The sequence below is a fragment of the Anolis carolinensis genome, chromosome 4 (assembly GCF_035594765.1).
Source record: "Anolis carolinensis isolate JA03-04 chromosome 4, rAnoCar3.1.pri, whole genome shotgun sequence".
Taxonomy (NCBI): Eukaryota; Metazoa; Chordata; class Lepidosauria; order Squamata; family Dactyloidae; genus Anolis; species Anolis carolinensis.
The window spans coordinates 68966812-68989321 of record NC_085844.1 but is presented as its reverse complement, the minus strand read 5'-3'; the positions used below and the strand labels follow the sequence as shown (position 1 = coordinate 68989321).

The following is a 22510-nucleotide window of genomic DNA, read 5'->3' as shown; positions in this document are numbered from 1 at the left end:
AAATTAAGGACTGAGTTGCTATTGTGTTCACAGATACCTAAATATTACCCAAGTGTGCAGGCTGACAAATTAATAGAAGAAGCTAGATCTAATTTTAGTCCTGCCTAGTTTTGACATATTGAAATAAATAGGAGTTTTTAGTCATAACTGTATTGGATTCTATTGATTTCAGTAGGTTTACTATAGGTAAGACTATTATCAGATTTACGCTACAGTATTCACTTACTTATTTGGTAACAGATAGCAAAGCTATTAATCAATGCTTAGTAATAACAAGAGTAGTCATGTTACATGATTAATAAAATACTCAACCTTATAATAATTTCACACCATACTAGACAGCTAACCCATGTTTCTAACAAAGTGTACTGAGAGGGAGTTGCAGCCAATTAGGCCTTTGTGACAAGTATAATTGTATGATGCACATGTTTGATGCTTCCAGTTCTATGGAAAGTCTTAGGGATATTTAAATATATTTATTAAAATATAATAAGTTCAGTTGTCCATTTCAGCCAGAAATGTGAGGTTGCATCATTCAAATATATTGTTCCCCAATAACATTCTTATTTGTAAACATAAACACTGCATGTTTTGAATACATGGTAGTACATGCTGAGCCTGTATTTTCCTGTGACATAAACAAGATTGAGTTATTAAGCTATGCAAAATTATTAGCAGCCATTTCTTCAAAGACCATCTTCATTTTTGTAAAACTGATGAAGTGTTTCTTTTTTTTCTAACAATATCTGTGCTGAAAAGCAGTGTTATTTTGCTTTTCCAAAGCACATCTATATAATTATCTGCATGAGTAATGCTATCCTCTAATTCCATTCACATTCCTTGTATTCAAAATGCATTCTTCAAAGCCAGTAGTGAATCTCCTTTTGAAAGAAAAATGACCCTGGCTCTCCCTATTCAATTGCTGAGCAACTGGAGATAGCAAGGATTATTCCAATCCATTAGTGTGGTACCAGCTCGCATTTATGTAGGGGAGATGTTTAGATCAATCTCTCATTTCCAGACATTTTGTTAAACTGAAACAGACTTTTTTCCTGCTTAGCTTCAGCTGTCAGATACATTAAATTATAGGCTGGTAAGAATTAAAACCTTAATTGTATGGGACTATTTCTCGTCAACTGTTCCTCTGTTTCCAGTTAGAACCCAGAGCCTTTTTTAAGCAGATGTAAAATCTCAAGATAGCACTTGTATAAGATAATTAGATGAAAAAGATGACAAGACATGCAACCATTAAGCAGTCTTTTCCATGTTATTAAGACTCTTTGAAGAAAGGTAATTAGAACCTATTTTTTTTAAAATGCTACGAATTCAAATAGTAAAAGCTCATCATAGGACAGCAGCTTTAGATTATCTCTGAATTTCTTAGCAACATCTTTGGCTTTTACAACACACACACCCTGTCCAAAACCATACAATCTAACATGGTTTCCTGAGCCATAACAAACAATATAGGCTATGTGCAGACTGTTAATATGACAGCTCGAAAGCCAGGTCCTATTTGTTGAACTTTTCCCTCCAAATGTGTGGGGAAAATGACAAATCTCAGTAATGAAAATATTTTCTGTAAGATTATGAAATGTCTTCCATGTTTACAACATGTCTAGATCAGTATTATTTTGGAATGCAGGTGTTGTATTAGAAAAAGGCATGTATTAAAAAAGCAGTTGATGTAAGGTATGAGAGAAAACCCAGGAAAAATTGGACATCATTTCCAACAGCTGTTAAAATGAGGCTTTAAGTATAATACCAGATATCTGCTAAAATGATGGAACTCACTCTGTCTCCTATCGTTCCCTGCTGTGATGACTAAACATTTTTTGGAGGCATTTTGTAGTTCTGATGTCATGCAAAGGCTGAAAATGAAAGTGGAAATCACCCTTCTTGTTTTTGGTAAATGAAGCAATGCCAACTGTTGAATGACAGCATGAATCTAGTAATTGTATTGTCGAAGGCTTTCATAGCCAGGATCACTGGGTTGCTGTGAGTCTTTCAGGCTGTATGGCCATATTCCAGAAGCTTTCTCTCCTGATGTTTCACCCACATCTGTGGCAGCCCGAAAGACTCACAGTAGCCTCATGATCCTGGCCATGAAAGCCTTTGACAATACATTGAACTTCTCTATGGGGAGAAACTGTTCCAAGATACAAGGAAACTGGAAAAACGAAGGACCAGGAAAGCACATCTACTGTGTTTCCTGACTTTCAATAATTCTTTCTCCCACCCTGGACCTTACACAGATATATAACCCTCCCTTTCCTAGTTTCCAACACACCTCACAACCTCTGAGGATGCCTGCCACAGATGTGGGTGAAACATCAGGAGAGAAAGCTTCTGGAACATGGCCACAGACTCACAGCAATTCAGTAAATGTTTTAGCTTCCTTGCAGAATAGCGGTCTCTTATTAGTGGTCTCTTATTATTGACATTGTTACATCAGAGTTAGGTAGTGGACCCTAATTGGTTAAGAAGATCAATTTGGTAGGTTATGAAATGTGAGGCAGGTTTTCTAGACCAGGAAAAATCATAGGTCAAAATGCAAAATTGCTTGAAAATATTATTTATATATTACCAGCTCAAAACCCCCATATTATTTAACAGAATGCCTAATAGCTAATTCAGGATCAAAATTCCAAACTGACCAGCTGAACTGATACTTACAATCCTGTTCTAATCACAATTTTAGCTCTTTCATGAGGTCTCATGTATGTTTGAGATTTCAGGATGATGTTCAAGAAGTCAGTAGCAGTCTGTTAGTACTATCACAAGACAGTTACTTGGCATTTGAGTACTGTGGCCCCATATAAAATTCAGATTATTTGCTTTGAACTGAATTATATGGCAGTGTAGACTCATATAATCCAGCTATCAGATTATCTGATTTAATAACCTTTTCCCCGCAAGAGGATTACACCCTTCCCATTATTCCTGCTCTAATATTGAGACCTTTTCTTGAACCTTTCCTGAAACAGCAAAAAGCAATAACTATAATCCTTGAAAACATCTCTCAGGCTGAATCTACACTGCCATATAATCCAGATTACTCACCATCATTTAGGCTCAAATGAATTCCCGCACCCTTCCAAAGTTTCATTTGGCCCCAAATTGCTTCCCCCCCAAAAAATCCAATGCATTTGCATAGAAATCAGTGCATTTTATGAAAAATATGGGGTCCTTTCATACTACAAAATGCAATTATAGTTCTATTATTTAACTCTAACTGCCACAGCAACATAATATTGATCTTGTAATGTACAGTTTAGAGAAGGGTATTTACACTAAAACTAGAGAACTCTAGTGCCTCACCAAACTATAAAGCATAGCATTCTGTAGGATGGAACAATGTTAGCTGAAGTCTAAACATAATATCATTAGAGGTATATCCGTATCACTGGAATCATTGTGTTGTGTGAAACGGTACATTGTCATCTAAACAAGAATGTTGTTTTAATTAAATGTTCACAAAAACATGTCTCAGCATACTTTAAAATCAATAAGTAAATGTCAACATTATTATGGAATGTCTGCAGTGCTTACAACATGTCTTGTTCAGGACTATCTTGGAATGCAGGTGTTGTATTAGAAGCAGAGGCATGCGTTGTAAATACAGCTAACATCATTTCAAACAGGTGATAAAACAAGGCTTTAATATAACACCAGATGCGTGCTAGAGTGATGGGGATCACTTTCTATTCTGTTCCTCCCTGGGATGACAAAACATCTCTGGAATGATCTCTTGTTGTCCTGACTAGCTCCTGAGGACAATATATTTCATTTTCTTTTTCAGTTCTGTCATTTTTTTCTGTTCAGCAAGTCCATGCTGATAAACCATTTAGAATGTGTGAATTGTCAATACCATTGACTGTGACAGAACTGGGACTAATTCTGAAGTTCTTGCCTCTACTGTACAGTTCCATCAATTGATTTCTGTTGTAGTACCTTAAAATAAAGAGACCACATTACTGCATGGGGTTGTTCATAAATCCTTTGTGCAAAATCTATGCCTTACTAGTAATTGTTCTATATAACTTCAAATTAATATACATCTTACTCTGAAGTAAGTAAAAAAGTAAAGCATTTTATAGTGTTGTAGATCTAATCACATGAATACCAAGAACTTATAATATGATTCAAGTTTCAAATTAACAGGAGGAGAAGAAAGCATATGATAGTAACAGAAAGGAAAAATTAGACAGCATTGCAGAATGTATATAGTAATATCTTGAAATGATTTTTTTAAAAATGATATAAATTTCTCACATTTGAAAATATTTGACCACAATATATAATTTATTTACAAAAGTCTTGTGGATAAGAAATAGTGTTTACCGCAGTAACCTTGGTAAGGACTGCACATTTGGTAAGATAGATTCTATTATATATTTGGGAAGAGCTAGAAGTTTAAATCTTATTGCTAGTCTCAACTGGAGTGAAAGTACTGAATCAATGAAATTTACTTAAATGCTCAGTTATCAAGTTTCCATTCATTCAATAGTTCTACTCTAGTTGAAACTGCCATTTGGAATTAGGGCAAAGTTTCCTAAAATAAAGAATTTAATTCTGCTTCTTGCTTTAAGTTCACCACATGACCCTATTCCTTGGCAAAGGGTATAGAAAGCTCTTAAATAATCCTTTGATCCATCACATGGTATTTTACTGTAGTTCAATCTGTTTTGTTAATCCAAAGGGGGAAAAAGACTGTGATGGATGCATTCATAGCTTCAACAGTGAACAGTAGAACATGAGGGGTTAAACATGCAATTCTTGTAACATCCTTTTTTAAAAAGTTGCATTTAGCACATTCATCCACCTGTCCATTCAGAAGCAAGTCCCATTGAGTACAGTGATTATTACTCCTAGATAAGGGGTATAGAATGGTAACATTAATGAAGTTCTCAAATACAGAAAAGGCTGAACTCTGATCAACCTCAGGAGTTAATGTGTAGATTTTGTTACCTAATGAATTGCATCCAGAGTTTATCCCTGCCATTGGGAACAAGTTGAAAACATAGTTCTGCTCAGCATGCTCCAGATGGCTGAAGGTGAAAGCTATGTTCACAAATAATTTCCAAACACGTCCCCCTCTCCCAACTGTCCCCAGTGTCCCTCCCACACTGTTTCAAAAGAAGAAATCACATGAGGACAGATGGATTGAAGAAAAGACATTATGCACACGTTAGATTCTCTGTATCCTGGCCATAGTGACAAAAGATGCACAGTGGGTTATCACATTCAACTGCCTGCCCTACAACAGGAAAGCATGCACACACATGTTGTAAATGAGAAACACATTTTTATATGAAAATCAAAAGCTCTGAAGTACACTTTGTTTACATCATGCACATTTGTTTCTGAACAAGGATTGTGTGACTTAACTGAAAATAAAATTCAACAAAATATGGGTAAGAATGGTTGGGAAATTAGGAACATTATTGAAAGTACATATATTTTGAAGTGCAAAGCTATTTAAAATGGTTCTGTTTTAATCTTCAGCTGCTCCAAGACAATGTATTGAATTACACTTCGATGAAAAGTATTCCATAGAACCTTCTTGGGAGTGTAAATTTGATCACATCGAAGTGCGGGATGGACCCTTTGGCTTTTCCCCAATAATTGGTCGTTTCTGTGGACAACAAAACCCACCTAAAATAAAATCCAGTGGCAGATTCCTGTGGATTAAATTTTTTGCTGATGGTGAACTTGAATCTTTGGGATTTTCTGCACGATACAATTTCACACCTGGTAAGTAAAACTTTTCATAAATTTGGATGATAGTTTTGGGAGATTTATACTGATAGGATATGAAAGTATTGAGATAAGATAGCAAATTTTATGTTAATACAGTCTAAATTTTAAAAAGATGCTTTTGGAACCAGATGTGTAATTTGCAGTCCTTTCTATTCCTAATCTCTCACCCAGAATTAAATCGGTGCTTTCTGTGGCATATTTCTACATACTGTGCATGTCCTTAGCCCTGTTTAATGATGTCTGGGGACTAAAAGAAATGTAATAGCCTCCTCTGAATACTGATTAATATGTTGGAAAATGTAAACGTATTTTTCACGCAGAGAACATTGTTGTCACACAATAGTAAAGATGTTTGAAACTTCCACCACATGTTGGCTTTCTCCGTAATAGCTTATCCATTGTGCAGAAGTGATACATTTCAGTGGGAATAAAGTTAAACACAATAAGCTTAGTCAGCTAGTTGAATGGGTTATCAGTAGGATATTAGAATTCATCTAATGCCTCCATGCTGTTGATCTTTTATGATAGACTAAGTGAAATGATGCATCTGATATAGGAAAAGAAGTAACATGCCATTCATTGGTTTGTCCTTAAAATGATTTCAGCAGCAGAACTCTGGTATTATTCATTCCTATAAAAAAGATGATGGATTTCTGCTTATGTCATTCCTTCTTTCTCTGAACATTATTTTTTGTAAAGGCAGTATTTTGTGGAGAGATTCCCCCTTCCCCAAAATCCATCAGCCCCATTAAAGCAAAATCAAAACAGTTTTACCAAGGATTTGGAGATGCAAAGAATAGCATGCATTTAATTAAACACTTCTGTGAAAGATTTTTCTAATCTTAATTGCTAAGGTTCCAAAATGTCTTTTGTCAAATTGTATGCTTTACTTTATGAGGGTAAAATGGACATTTCCAGTTATATTGCTAGTGAAGTATTTCCTATCTCTTAAATGTGTGTGTGTGTGTGTGTGGAAGGGGGTGATGTGGCTGCAATGCAGCAACTTCTAAAGGATGTATTTTAGTACAGTTTCTACATTTATGAATGAATGAAAAGTCCCTATATTGCTTCTTCTGCAGAGAACTGTTTTTGATAATTTATGTCGTTTTGTCAGTTTTCTAATTACAGTTTCTATTAGGTGCCCATGGCACAATGGAATATCATATTTTTAATTTTTAAAGAACTCCAACTGAATTTCTCATAATGGTTCAGTTCCTGCAATTTCTTTATGCTACTTTTTGATATAAAATATGCACCAAATCACTACGCTTTTAATGATGGATTTGTTAAAAAGTATTTCTCTAGTTTTCACTTTATAAATTGTTCCATTGTTTTAAAATAACTTTTATATTTATATTTATAACTAGCTGTGCCCAGCCACGCGTTGCTGTGGCAAAGTGGTGGTGGTATTGGTTAAAAATTGTTGTGTAATTTTTATTTGACGTTATTTGTATTTTTTAATTAATTTTATTGTAAGTTATCTTTTTATTTATTATATTTTATTATTTTCTTGTATTATTTTTAGTTATTTTCTGTTATTATAGTATTTTATTGTATTAATCTTTAAGTGTTTTTAATTATTTTTAGTGTTTTTTATTTATTATTGGGTTGCTAGGAGACCAAGTTGGAGGAGCTTAGCCTTCTAACTGGCAGCAATTGGATAAAAGCAATTATTCCTCTCCCTTTAATTAGGACTTTATTTTTCTTTTCTTTTTGTTGTATCAACGTAGAGGCGTGGATGATGGGTTGTGTTGTCAAATTTCGAGGTTGGGGGGCCTGTAGTTTTGTTGTTTTGTGGGTCGCCGTGATGCCATCACTCTTTTATATATGTAGATTATATGTATGGTTTCCAATCCATATGGTTTGTAATAAATTGTAAGTCACCTTAAATCCATTGTGGGAGAAAATGAAGGATAAAAGTAAAAGTAAAGGTTTCCCCTTGACATTAAGTCTGGTGCTTATCTCCATTTCTAAGTCGAAGAGCCGGTGTTGTCCGTAGATGCCTCCAAGGTCATGTGGCTGGCATAACTGCATGGAGCACCAGTACCTTCCTGCCAGAGTGGTACCTATTGATCTACTCACTTTTGCATGTTTTCGAACTGCTAGTTTGGCAGAAGCTGGGGCTAACAGCAGGGGCTCACCCCACTCCTTGGATTTGAACTACCGACCTTTCGGTCAGCAAGTTCAGCAGCTCAGCGGTTTAATCCACTGTGCAACTGGGGCCTCCAAAAATGTAGGATATAGATGGACAAATTAAATCCACTATCCAATTTTTGGTCACGAATAGCCAACTTTCATTATTATGAACCCATCCAATTTCCAAGTATTTCAGAAGGGATTGCAACATTATGTTAAGGACTTCATAATGTCAGTAAGTACTGGCAGAGTACCACAAGCTGTGTGGCAAAATGTGGCCCTTGGACTGCAGGCAGCAATGTTTGTAACCCCTCAGTGCTTCTTTGTGCCTCAATCCCTTTTTCCAGTGGGAAGTAATTTTTATCCCCAACAAAGCTCCAAACTCTGGCATTGGTTACTATTAGCCATTTGCATACATTCATCAGCTTATCTTTATTCAGCCATCTATTTTTTTCTGAAAACAAAGGAGTCCTACAAAGAGGCCAATAAAGTTCTGTGCCACTAAAATTACCTGAAAATATAATGAAATGGCTAGTAAATGGCTTCTTGATGTTTAGAGGGGAATGTTACTGGCTATTTGGAAACAACACCCCACCCCATCCCATTCAAATATGGGAGGAGCGGGACTTGAGGAAGCAATATTGATAGTGTGGCCCTCTAAAGCAGTGCTTCATAAACTGTGAGTCACAACTCCAAATGGGTCCTCTTAACTCAATTTTGATGATGGGAATACTTTGTTGGGAGGTGTTAGCTGGCCTCGATTGTTTCCTGTGTGGAATTCCCCTGTTTATTTACTGTCCTGGTTTTAGAGATTATATTGTTCTGCATTATTCTATCCCAGTAATTATTTCATATTAAAGAAGAATCTCACTTATCCAACATTCGCTTATACAATGTTCTGGATTATCCAACGCAGTCTGCCTTTTCATAATCAATGTTTTTGTAGTCAGTGTTTTAAATTCATTGTGATATTTTAGTGGTAAATTTGTAAATACAGTACAGTAGAGTCTCACTTATCCAACATAAACGGGCCGGCAGAACGTTGGATAAGCGAATATGTTGGATAATGAGGAATTAAGGATAACCCTATTAAACATCAAATTAAGTTATGATTTTACAAATTAAGCACCAAAACATCATGTTAGACAACAAATTTGTCAGAAAAGTAGTTCAGTACACAGTAATGCTATATAGTAATTACTGTATTTATGAATTTAGCACCAAAATATCATGATATATTGAAAGCATTGACTACAAAATGCGTTGGATAATCCAGAACGTTGGATAAGCGAGGGTTGGATAAGTGAGACTCTACTGTAAATACTACATAGCATTACTGTGCATGGAACTACTTTTTCTGTCAAATTTGTTGTATAATATGATGTTTTGGTTCTTAATTTGTATAACGATTACCTAATTTGATGTTTAATTGGCTTTTCCTGAATCCCTTCTTATTATCCAACATATTCACTTATCCTGCCGGCCTGTTTACGTTGGATAAGTGAGACTCTACTGTATATTGATAATCTTAAATTATCTGCTTAGAACTGGATTATATGAGGCCCCTTCTTCACAGCTGTATAAAATGCACACTGAAGTGGATTATATGGCAGTGTGGAGTCAAGATAATCCAGTGCAAAGCAGATAATATAAGATTATAAATGGGTTATATAGCTGTGTTGAAGGGCCTTGAGTCTACACTGCCATATAATCCAGTGCAAATTAGATAATCTGTGGAAGAAGTCTAAGTGAGGCCTAAATCTGCCTGTCCCCTAACTGAAACCTGGCTGTCCCTTGGTTGCTAGGCAACCAAGTGGGCAGAGATTAGCCCTCTAAACTTGTTTTGTGAATTGCCGTGATGCCATCACTCTTTTATATATATAGATATACCCAGGATCTCATGTAAACAATTCTCAGAGGGAAAGTGGTCGCAAGTGGGAAAAGTATAAGAAGGCCTGCTTTAGGGTACTGTAGAGAAGGCACTATGGCAGCTGATCATCCTCATGCTAAAAGGCTGTCTGGTGTCTTTCATCCAAAGATTAAAAAAAAAAATCTGAAAAATGCTTCAGTTTCTACATACTTGGAGTATGGAAGAAGGGTCATTGCTTTTAGTCCACATTTTTGGGAAAACCTATTGTTTGCTTTCCTTGCTGCTGCTCAGTTGCATAGTCATTTCCGGCTCTTTGTGACCTCATGGACCAGTCCATGCCAGAGCTCCCTGTTGGCCGTCGCCAGCCCCAGTTCCTTAATCAGTGTATATACTGCTTTCCTTAATCAGTGTATATACTGGACCACAGCTATCTTTTAGCTTCACAATTCTTATAATGTTGTGCTATGCTACTCTGAACAAAAAAAAATATGCTTATTTTAATTGTAAAAATTGCAATGTTAAGTGAAACAGTCAGATGGATTAGCTTTAAAATACATAGAAATTTTGTGTTAGCTTATTTTACAAATGATTGTGGGAATGGGATGAATTGAACTGAAGAACTGGACAGAATGAACTGAAAAAATGGAAAAGGGAAAATGGTCAAAATTGTTCATCCCTTTTTGTCTGTGGATTCAGCATTCAGAAATTCAGAACAATCTTAAATTAAGGACCTGATCCCACATAGTCTTTTCTCTGTTTCTCTGCATTACTGAAACAGAGTCTCATGGAGGCTATCACATGATGCAAGGCCATTTCCGGTGGTTGCCTGTGGGACTCCATTTCTGCAGTGCAGGGAAACAGAGAAAAGACTCTCCCAGTGAGATAACATAGATAAAAGTGGGGGGAAAGCGAACAAAGAAGGTGTGATGGCAACTGACTGTTCCTATCAGAGAAGACGGAAAGGCATGGAACCTCGATGGTAGGGAACGAAAGAAGATGGTTCCCTTTACTTTTCTCCACCCCGCCCCTCCAATATGATGAGGTCCTAGCAAGCTCTACTACAGTGTAGATGAAACCCTCTGAAATTTAATATAGTTCATAATAAGATTTGATGTCATTGTTAGCTACCCATTCCCAAGCAAAACACTAATAGAAATGTAGGAGGGAAAGTCATCGCTGACCAAGAAGAAAAAGGACTTGATGCTTCTCATGTGGAGGAATGGGATTTTCTGTCATGGATTATGAGAAATGTAGTACTAATCTGACTATAATTTGCAGTTTAGGTTGTGGTATCTTAAATACCCAAACTTGTCATTTTCACAGGTAAGACTTTTTTTATCTTGGAAGTGAGCGGGAAAGTAACAGAGAAGGATGCGAATAAGGTTTTTAAATGAGGTTTATTTCAAAAAGGTAGCACACTACATTGTGTATGTTGCGGGTCACTACAGCATAATGGAGAAAATAGTAAATTCTAATAAAAATTAAAGGGAAGTTTACCTAGTTCCCATATCTAACATGAGTGTTGGCACATGAGCTTTAGAATAAGTCTGGCTTATAATTTTCATCATGAGCATGACTTTGAGCTCTCTCATATATGCAAAAAAATGCAGTAGGAAACCAGAAGGAAAACTAGCTACCTTGAGTCCATATATTGGGAGAAAGGCAGGATAAAAATAAATAAAATAAGAAAAACTCACAGAATGGAAAAGCTTTATTGCAGTAATGGATGAAAGATATCAAAGAACAAAAGCCTAAAGTAAGATTTATCTGAAGCCCTCTGAGTTGGATTATAAAGTGGATTATAAAACCCATCACCTAAGCCAGAACGTCTATTAACTAGATAAACTGAATGGGAATGAGGAAGAGTGAGTAGTCTGCCTGAAAAGGCAGGAAGGAGAGATCAAAACCTTGTCAGAATAGGGATTGTTCTTCTTTGCACTTCACAGTTAAAAGTCTGTGTTTGATGGTGGAACTAACAATGCCTAGCTTTCATGTAGAAAATGTAGTAAATCAGAGTGTATGCATAGTTCATAAGCTCTATAGGTGTCTAGTGTATTGATGGAAAGTGAAACCAGCAGAGGTCAGCATAGAAACAAGACTGGAAAATGCATTGATTTTTGCTAATACTCTAGTGAATAGAGACCTAGTTGAACCAATTGTCAGTTAGCAAGTAGTAGGAACATGGAAACATAATTACTTTCTGGGATGCTGCCATGGGTATAGAAGGTCACAATTAGTGATGGTGTGATCCAAGTGGCCTAGGTCCAGTACTAGTAACCTAGCCTCCATTGTTGAGTATTTCAGACAGAAAAGGATAAATTCTCTAAATACAAAAGTTAGACTGTGTCATTTGTGCTTTAGCTTTGTAACTGGTACTCCTTCAGTCTTTAGCAGAGGTGGTTTCCCAAAACACCAAATAGTCACGGCTTATACAAGTATAAGTATAGCACAGTTAATTATTAACTGTGTTCCTTGGCATGAATTTAATAGAAATGTTGGTACAGAGACAGAAATAACATGGGAAAAATAGGGATGTGTTGCTGCAACACAAAAAGAACTGTGATTTTGAGAGGACATTCCAAATTTGTTAAAGTACTATCCTGTTTCCCCAAAACTAAGACAGGGACTTATATTAATTTTTGCTCCAAATATGCATTAGGGCTTATTTTCAGGTGATGTCTTATTTTTCTAAACTGATGTTTTTATGAAGTAAGGTTTCTATTTCAAGCATCCTCTAAAATCCTGAGAAATCAGGCTAGGGCTTATTTTTAGGGTAGCTCTTATTTTTGGAAAAACAGGGTATCTGTTTTACATACTCTATACTGTATAAAGGTTGAGTATTTATAATATGAACAAATATTAGATATTTATTTGGGTAACTGCCAACTGTCATTTATTTCACAGCTGGTAGGTGGTGTAGTCCAGAAATGAGATTTGGACAGGTTGCAATAGTGAGCATATTGATATATGTAGGGGCAAGGTGATGACTGATGAGAGAGAAGTCTTCTTGTTCCTTTTTAAAGGAATGTCACTTCCCCTCCTTTTTAGGATTACCATGTAAAATTAAGACACCTTGCTTTAACAGATTTTACACCATAGTTTCTTTTTACAATAATTCTATTTTGTTAAGACCCATTTTTACTCTAAATATACTGCACCAATGATTTCTAAGTCTCTAAAGTTAGTTCATATATTTATGGATTTCTCATGAGTGTATTGTTAATTTGATAACTTCCAATTGTTTTGCAGTTATCTTGATTACAGCGGGTAATTAGATATCTGATTAGCTCTATTTGATTTGGATCTTTATCTTTTTAGCTTCTGACATACAGAAATAAAACGATGATTGTATGCTGTAAACATTGTCTCTCTTTTCCAGCAGAACATAATACTGTGTGATATGGTCCCCTTATCCATGGATTCAAAATTCACAGTTAGCCATGTGCCAAAAATATCTTTTTCTCCTTGGAAGGGGATCTATTTTGATCCTCCAGTGCAGGGGTCCTCAAACTTTTAAAGCAGAGGGCCGGTCCACAACCCTTCAGACTGTGGAGGGGCCGAATTATCATTTGAAAAAAAAAACCGAACAAATTTCTATGCACACTGCACATGTCTTATTTGTAGTGCAACAACAACAACAATGAAAGAACAATACAATATTTAAAAATGAAAACAACTGTAACCAACATAAACCTATCAGGATTTCAATGGGAAGTGTGGGCTTGCTTCTGGCCAATGAGATAGTCAAGTTAATTAGGATTGTTGTGTTTGTGTGCCTTCAAGTCATTTCAGACTTTGGGTGAGCCTAAGTCTAAAATTATTTATTTATTCATTTACTACATTTATTTATTACATTTATATCCTGCCCTTCTCACCCTGAAGGGGACTCAGAGCAGCTTTATGTACATACAATATATTATTAGCATAGCACAATATTAGCATTATATATTACTACATTAAACTATACCACTATACTGTAATATTATATGTAATATATAACATATAATTAATATTATTATATGGTATTATTATTAGTATTATACTGTATAACATTATAATAATGTAATTATAATAATATAATCTCTTCCATGGCCCATGAGGTCTCTTCCAACTCTACTGTTCTATGATTCTATGATTCTATATTATTAAAAATGATATAAATATATCATATTATAAAACTGAGGGCAGGGGCCAGGTAAATGACCTCGGAGGGCCGCATCCGGCCCCTGGGCCTTAGTTTGGGGACCCCTGCTCCAGTGTGATTCTGCAATATGTTTTAATCCAAAGTATGGTCAAAATATAGGGCTCACTATTATCAATGGCAGGGGGTCCCAAGGCCCGTGGGCCACATGTAGCCCTCCAAGGTCATTTACCTGGCCCCGCCCTCAGTTTTAGACTTAGGCTCACCCAAAGTCTGAAATGACTTGAAGGCACACAAACACAACAATCCTAATTAACTTGACTATCTCATTGGTCAGAAGCAGACCCACAATTTCCCATTGAAATCCTGATAGGTTTATGTTGGTTAAAATTATTTTTATTTTTTAATATTGTATTGTTCTTTCATTGTTGTTGTTGTTGTTGTTGTTCTGCGCTACAAATAAGAAATGAATTTGTTCATTTTTTAAAAATGATAATTTGGCCCCTCAACAGTCTGAAGGATTGTGGACCGGCCACCTGCTTAAAAGGTATGAGGACCTCTGATCCACGGTTTCAGGTATTCACAGTGTGTGTGGGTGTTTGAATGTATGCCATTGGTTATGTGTTTATTATGCTAAGGTATAATAAACATATAAACAATGTAATATAATACCAAAGCAAATAATGTTTTTTTTTTTTAAAAAAAAATAACTTCAACTTCGTGAGCATTCTGACATTTTCTTCGTATTTCTCAATGGCTACTATCAGCATGTTCCACCTGATTGTCCTATTATCATCAGGGATGATGATCATTCTGGCATATTACTATAACTCTGTAGTGATTATTTCACATCTCACATGATGTCTTTAACACTAAATCTAGCTTCTAACCCTCAGCCACAGGAGCCTCACTTAATCAGTGATAAATTGTTGGCTCTACATCTAGGTAATTTCCTTTACTTCTGGAGATCTACTTCATTTTGGATTAATTGGACCCTGGTCTTGATTGGAAGTTTAGAATTAGAACTCTGATTTGGACATGTTTTATGCAACACTTCACACTAAGCCAGTATTCTGCTTTCTCGGACAGATTAGCATACTGGTTACTTTATCAGCATGCACCAAATGTGAGACATAACAATAATGAACAATACGTCTACCCAGATTTTTATGTGTGTGATGACTTGATAAGCGATTTCCAACCCCCTGCCTATTGTATGTGTAAGATGATATCACTACACAAAAAGACCTGCACATATGGAGATAATATTTTGTGAGGGACATTATCAGGGGGGAGAGGAGTATTCCAGCTATGCTGTGTGGTTATTAGAAAGTACCTGAAGGACAGTAGTCATATTAATCTGTCGCACTTAAAAAACTAACCGATATCATTTTACATTAGCTTTTAGCTTTTTATTAGTCACAATACAATACATTATGCATGTAATGTAACTGATTACATACATGTAATGTAACTCATAGTCCACAAAGACATATGCCAAATGGAGCTAATTACTCTTTAAGGTGCCACTAAGATCTTAGTGTTTTATGAGTAGTTTGGAAAGCTTGTGAACTGGCACATGTGCCAATATGTCACATAGACACTGATTATGACCTTTTGCACTCCATTGATGTAAAGCAATGTATTTCAGCTGTACATTTTGGACAGATTTTGAACTGAAGCTAACTTCACTTAATACAGTCTTCAAATACTTTAGCAGAAAAGTGGGGGAAATAATGTTTTTTAAAAACCCTCAAATTATTTTTACTGGTGGGCATGGAGGCAATTTTGTCAGTTTTTGGTCCCCCAGATTGTTTTATGCTGAGGCTTTTATGAAACAAAGAAACAGCACAAAATGAACTGGAATGTTTGATTTACTGTCTACTAGATATGTGCAAAATTTTCAGATGTTTTGTAAGTTGGAAGGAAATTTGTTAAATGTGTACATCTGAAGCAATATCTGACGCTTTGCATGGCCCACACCAAAAACGTTATAATCAAAATTTACCAAATACATTTTTGTTTGTATTTTGTAAATCTCTGAAGGCTCCTTCCCAAAGTCAGCTGGATCTTCATTTTCATGGCAAGCAAGTAAAGCAATGCCAAAAAGCTCCCATTCCTCTGTAAAATGATGGCCTCTCGCCATTAGGAGAGGGAAAGGAGGGAACAGAGTTTGACGGGAAAAGCACAGAACTCTGGTAAATGTAGTCTGGGTAGGGAGGATCTCTATGCCAGAGAATTCAAAAGGCCCTGCACTAGACTACATTTCCCAGAATTCATCAGCATCAGAAAGCACCAATCAGGATAGGGGAGAAAGAGATTTGCCCCTCCATAGCCAGCCAGAGTTCCAATAAATGTGGGAGGGACATTGTGCTATAGCACATTTTGCTATAGTTTGTTGAGTCTCTACCAATTTAACGTTGTTTGTAACACAAAAACAAAGTTTCTGGAGTAGAACAACTACTGTATATACTTGAGTATAAGCCGACCCTAATATAAGCCGAGGCACCTAATTTTACCACAAAAAACTTGGGGAAACTTATTGACTCAAGTATAAGCCAAGGGTGGAAAATGCAGCAGCTACTGGTAATTTCAAAATAAAAATAGATCCCAATGAAATTATTTTGAGGCATCAGTGGGTTAAAGGTTTTTGAATATTTACTGTATTTCAAAGAAAAACAGTAAACTAACTCTGTAAGTGGAAAAGTAGGGTCAACAAAAACAACATGGTATTAACAATAACTTAATAATAATAATAATAATAATAATAAATAATTAACTTCATTTGTACCCTGTCCTATCTCCCCAGGCCAGCTTCCAACATAGTAACAGGCAAACATTCGATGGCTACATAAACAATGCAGAGCTAGATATAATCTATAATGATATATACTAATTTCATATATGCATTTCTCCCTGAAATGTTTGCAAATCCTCTCCCTCTATGTGTGCATTTTCCTCCTGCAGTATTTTCAAGCCCTATATATTTATATCTATCTAGAAATCTCTATTTGTGTGTGTGTGTGTGTGTGCATTTCCCCTGCAATATTTATAAGTCCTATATAACTATATTCATATCTATCTATCTAGACATCTCTCTGTATATAGATAATTATATCTGTATAGGATTTGCAAAGACTTGCAAATATGTGAGGTGAAAATTCATATATAAAATAACTAGCTGTGCCCGGCCACGCGTTGCTGTGGCAAAGTGGTGGTGGTATTGGTTAAAAATTGTTGTGTAATTTTTATTTGACATTTGTGGTTTTTTAATTAATTTTATTGTAAGTTATCTTTTTATTTATTATATTTTATTATTTTCTTGTATTATTTTTAGTTATTTTCTGTTATTATAGTATTTTATTGTAATTTTTTAGTGTTTTAAATTATTTTTTAGTGTTTTTTATTATTTTTATTGGGTTGCTAGGAGACCAAGTTGGAGGAGCTTAGCCTTCTAACTGGCAGCAATTGGATAAAAGCAATTATTCCTCTCTCTCTAATTAGGACTTTATTTTCTTTTCTTTTTTTGTATCAACCTAGAGCCGTGGATGATGGGTTGTGTTGTCAAATTTCGAGGTTGGGGGGCCTGTAGTTTTGTTGTTTTGTGGGTCGCCGTGATGCCATCACTCTTTTATATATATAGATGTATACACATAAATACAGATATACAGGTACATGGAAATCTCTAGATATTTATATGTATATAGGATTTGCAAAGACTTGCAAGCATGTGAGGGGGAAATTCATATATAAAATTAATGTAGATAGATAGATAGATAGATAGATAGATACAAATATAAAGGTACATAGGGATTGCAAAGGTTTGCAGGGGGAAATTCCTATATATCTGTAGCAGAATTTAACAAATATTTCAGGGGAAAATGCTTTTATAAGATTAATGGGTATAGATATATTCTTCCTGACTTACTAGGGCTTCTTTCTCTTTTAAAAACATTTCCTTGGTTAAGAGCGAGGGAGGCTTTGGAAAAGTAAACACTGATAAGGGAGGGTAAGATGAGAGATAAATATATCATATATTTCAAGCAATGACCTCCAGGCTCTGCTGCCAGCTTGACCTTGACCTGATTATAAGACGGGGGAGGCTTTTTCAGCTCATAAAAAGGGCTGAAAAACTCAGCTTATCTTCGGGTATATACAGTACTTTCAATGTAAGGACTACACCATTAAACAGGAAATAACACTTTCAAGCTAGGAACAGATTTTCCTTATTAAAAATGTTGTTTATAAAAACTTTGAAAATTTCCCACATTTGTGGATAAGTGGAATGTTCTAAAATTTGGTGGGCTAACAGTGGTCAATAGTTTTAACAATAAGAGAGAACGAAGCCCCTGAAGTTTTCCCAATTATAGTAACTAATTATGCACAATTACTGTAACAAAATAGTAATGAAATTTCATTACTTTCATTATAGTAATGACATTTTCACTAAGTATACTTTAGAAACACTTTAGAAATGTAGCGCCAGTGTCACCCCCTCACTTTGCAATTACAGTAGAGTCTCACTTATCCAACACTCGCTTATCTAACGTTCTGGATTATCCAACAGATTTTTTTAGTCAATGTTTTCAATACTTCGTGATATTTTGGTGCTAAATTCGTAAATACAGTAATTACTACATAGCATTACTGCGTATTGAAGTACTTTTTCTGTCAAATTTGTTGTATAACATGATGTTTTGGTGCTTAATTTGTAAAATCAACCTAATTTGATGTTGAATAGGCTTTTCCTTAATCCTTCCTTATTATCCAACATATTCGCTTATCCAACGTTCTGCTGGCTCGTTTATGTTGGATAAGTGAGACTCTAGTGTACTTATGAAACTTTTTTATCCATCACACATTCCTACTGCCTACTTTAGAAAAAAAATGCTTTTCAGAGGCCTACACCCACTCTGTAGGAACTGACACTATGGTTTGTGGACTATGTTTGAGCTTTTTGAGCACTTAAAAAAAGTTTTCTTTTAAAACAAATTTGGTATGGAGGGCACAACAATGAGATGTAATATTTTCTAATCCAGTTGGTTTTTTATTCAGTGCTTGCATCTTATTCACCTTTGCCCTAGAATTTATGATCTTGAATTCACTTGAAGTATTAAATGAAATGATTCTACTGCATTAGTTCTTATTTCCTTCTATCCTGGGAAAGTCACATGTTGCTGAAGGCATTTAGAAAAGTCTTGTTTCAACACGTTTCCCCTTAAGTAGTGTGGAATGTAGTTTTCTGTTTTCTGTGCTACCAGATGGTTTAAGGGCATCTGTTGCTCAGAGTCATTTTTTTTTGCAGTGAGTCAATTTTATTGTGCAGCAGACAGAGATCCAGACAGAGTGAGGCTGTGCTCTAAGCTGATCACTCTTATTCATCTGGAATAATCAGATTTCTTTTTATCTTGGTTTCTCCCTCTTGGAATCTGCAAGTCTGTGGCCTCAGATGGCACATTATTATTCTCAATTCCATCAGTTGGTGGAAGCCATCTGTGTTTCTATTTGGCTTCATTGATGTGAATGTCAGCAATGCTATATATTCCACTGTACTGTCTGTCTTTGAAAGAAAAACAAAAAGGTGTATGCAGTACATGAGCAGAAGGAAGATAGGAGAAAATAGTGGCATATGAACACAAATAAATGGATTGTTCTATTAAAGATTTTCCAGATAAATTAGGAAATGTTGGTAATTTGAACTTGAACAGAGCACTCTTGCCCGATTTGTCCCTTCAAATATGTCAGTATTTTGATTTGACTCTTAATCTAAAAGAGAGTTGTATAATATCATAACATAGATAATTATATAGTAACAAACAGATTTCTGTGCAATATAGATCTGACCTGTGTTTTGGAAATATCTAGGTTTCATCTGAGAAAACAAAATTGGTTGCACAGTAGTTGTTTTTATAGATTTCTTCCTCCTGCGTTTACCTTTTTCTAACCTAGAAATTACTTTAGAACAAATATTTTAAGACACAGAAAGTTTACTCACTCACTTCTCCTAGAATTAATACTTACAATTGTCTTCTGGTATCTTCTGGTGCCTGCAACCAGCTATGGGCTATCCTACATTTTACTATACATTAGGTATGGCAGTAATGGGTAGGAGGCTGCCCAAAAGCTTCTGCCATTCTATTTTTTTTTAAAAAGGATAGTATTCCTACAATCCTCCAGTAAGTGTCATTCTTTTTATTAAAAGGGCACAATGGACCTTTAGCCTTGCTTTAGATCTCCTTAATTCCAGGGTTTTTAGAAACCCAGATATCATCTTGAAGATACTTTTAGTTTTATGAGTGTTTAACTGTAGATCTGGGAAGCATGGATGGAATTGGTCTCCTGGACCCATGGATCCTACCCAGCCTGTGCTAGGGCATCTATTAGATCACATTGCCACTAGTCCATTTGTGATGGCATGCCCGAGCCTTTGGGAGAACTATGGTGCCTGGCTTTACTCGGGGCCTATCTGTATATCTTCTGTTAAGATGGAAACCCTTAACATACAGAGGCACTTTAGGCAAGATGAAAGTTAACCAAAATGACTTTAATGAAAACAGGAAGAACAAAGGGCTAACTCCACCCAGGACAACTGTAAAATAGCTTAAAACAATACATTAAAAAGGAGATTTTGTTGGTTGCATCATCTCTCTGGGATCCTTTAAAGTCTTGCCTCTGAAGTAAAGCGATGGACTTGGTCTTCTACTTTGTGAAACTTGGGCTGACCACAAGCTTCTGTTGTCACTGGGACAGATGGTATATGAAGAGTTTATTAGTGCTAAGGATGCCTGTTTAGATTGTTAGGGCCAAAGGTTTCCAGACAATATCCAGGCCTCTAAACTCCGTAGCTCTTTTGCAGAAAGAAGGGAGGGCCTAGCAAGAAAGCTTTGTGCAGATAAATGGACTAAACCAACTAAGGCTGGCCTCTAGGGTTTTTTAAAAGCTCCACCTAAAAACTAATACAAATAGAGGCATCTACACTTTTGGGAAACCTAAACAGAGGGAACTGAAGCAAAGAAGAGGAAAGGCAGAGCCAATACTTCACACCATTGTTATGCCAAAGACTACACTATATGGGTTTAACCAACTATAATTTGAAAATCTTCAGGCAAAAATTTCCACAAGGCAAGTCTTGATTTTTCTTTTAGTTAAGCTCTATGCTTATGTGTAGGCATACCTTCCTGTCATCTCCCTCCATTTCACAGATCCTCAACCTCTCTTTGTCACTCATGAGAATTGTTCATCGTTTATGCAAGGGTCATCATTTTACCCTGCCATTGTATAATGGCACTTGATCACCCACGGATTTTGGATGGGTATGGCGTGTGTGTGTCCTTGAACCAAACCCCAGTGAGTACTGACAGTTCAGTATACTTCAGAACAATGAAAGTGATAAACTTATAGTCAGCTTTGATAATTGTCTTCCCAAAGCTAATTTGCACTGTATCTGTTTGGGTACAAACTATGACACCCTGAAGGTGAATGTTATGCAAATATAATTCAAATTTTGTTAATGTAGCTATAGGAAGCCATTTGTGCATCTGTCACAGTGCTTGAGAAGTGCAGCAGTTTCTTTCTTGTCAGGTTATCTTCTCTGCTACCTCCCATGCTCCTGATACAGAAAAGCTGTCACAGCATTGTCCTGGCTTCAGGTCAAAAGCCATAGGGTGCTGTATGATGAGGCATCATTGTAGTGTATCAAGGACAACTAGCAACAATTCTTACTGCAGAACACTTGGCACCTGCCATTTGGGTGCTGAGTTTTAAGATTGAGTCCTTGCACTGGCAAAAAGCCACAATTTGTGGTGGTGTGCTAGAATTCTTGTCTCAGTCTCTAGTGTCCTTGAACCAGAGAAGGAGCAGTACCATCTAAGTAATGTTAATGTATCTATACCATTGTGCTGTGATTTGATTATTTCTACCTTTGAAACTATAGACATTCTTGTTAGACTTTCTGAACATGATTTGTATATTATTTGTATACAGATTATTACATATGCTTGTATAGCATTTTCTGTTCACACTAGAGATATCGCATGTCTTGAAAATCAAGAAATTAACCAATGATATTGCAGAACTACAATTGATGTTCCTTTACCTCCTGCTTTCTTGAAGCATCTAAAATCTACATTTCAGACTTGAAAAATTGTGATTTAGGTGTCACCTTCAAGGAGGGACAATGCCTTTGGTGGCACTAACTTAACTAAAATCATTTGATTTTAGTTAGAGTGATCAAACTTCCTTTTTCACATCTAAAATTTCTCTCTGAGTGGATTTTAAAAACATTTGGGGATCTGGAGACTTTAAAAATGTCCACTGCAGTTTCATTTCCTGCCTACTAATTTCATCTCCTCATTGTGATCTTGCTAACTCTTGAAAGTTTTGCTAGACGGGATGGAGGACAAACTGACACACACACACAATGACTAAGGGTTGGGAGGAAAAAGGGAGACAGACTTAGAGGGAAAGATGAGCTAGCTGAGCAAGGTGGTTGAGGGAGCATCTGGCTGAGCTGAGGTGAAATAATAGAGTGATTTTAAGGAGTGGGTAGGAGGCTGTTGGAAAAGGCAGAAAAGGGGTGAAAGAGATGATTAAGATATTGT

The 22510-nt window shown here is 36.0% G+C and overlaps 1 protein-coding gene across 6 annotated transcripts in view; it reads left to right on the top strand.

The window, feature by feature from the left end:
- Window positions 1-22510, top strand: part of neto1 (neuropilin and tolloid like 1) — a 136781-nt gene that overhangs the window by 12637 nt on the left and 101634 nt on the right. For all 6 annotated transcript variants that reach the window (XR_506136.2, XM_062980582.1, XM_003219726.4 and 3 more), the window contains exon 4: window positions 5509-5757. Coding sequence is in view for 5 of the 6 variants with exons in the window: in XM_062980582.1 (XP_062836652.1) it covers window positions 5509-5757 (249 nt within the window). In the remaining variant the exon portion in view is untranslated. The remainder of the gene's footprint in view (window positions 1-5508; window positions 5758-22510) is intronic.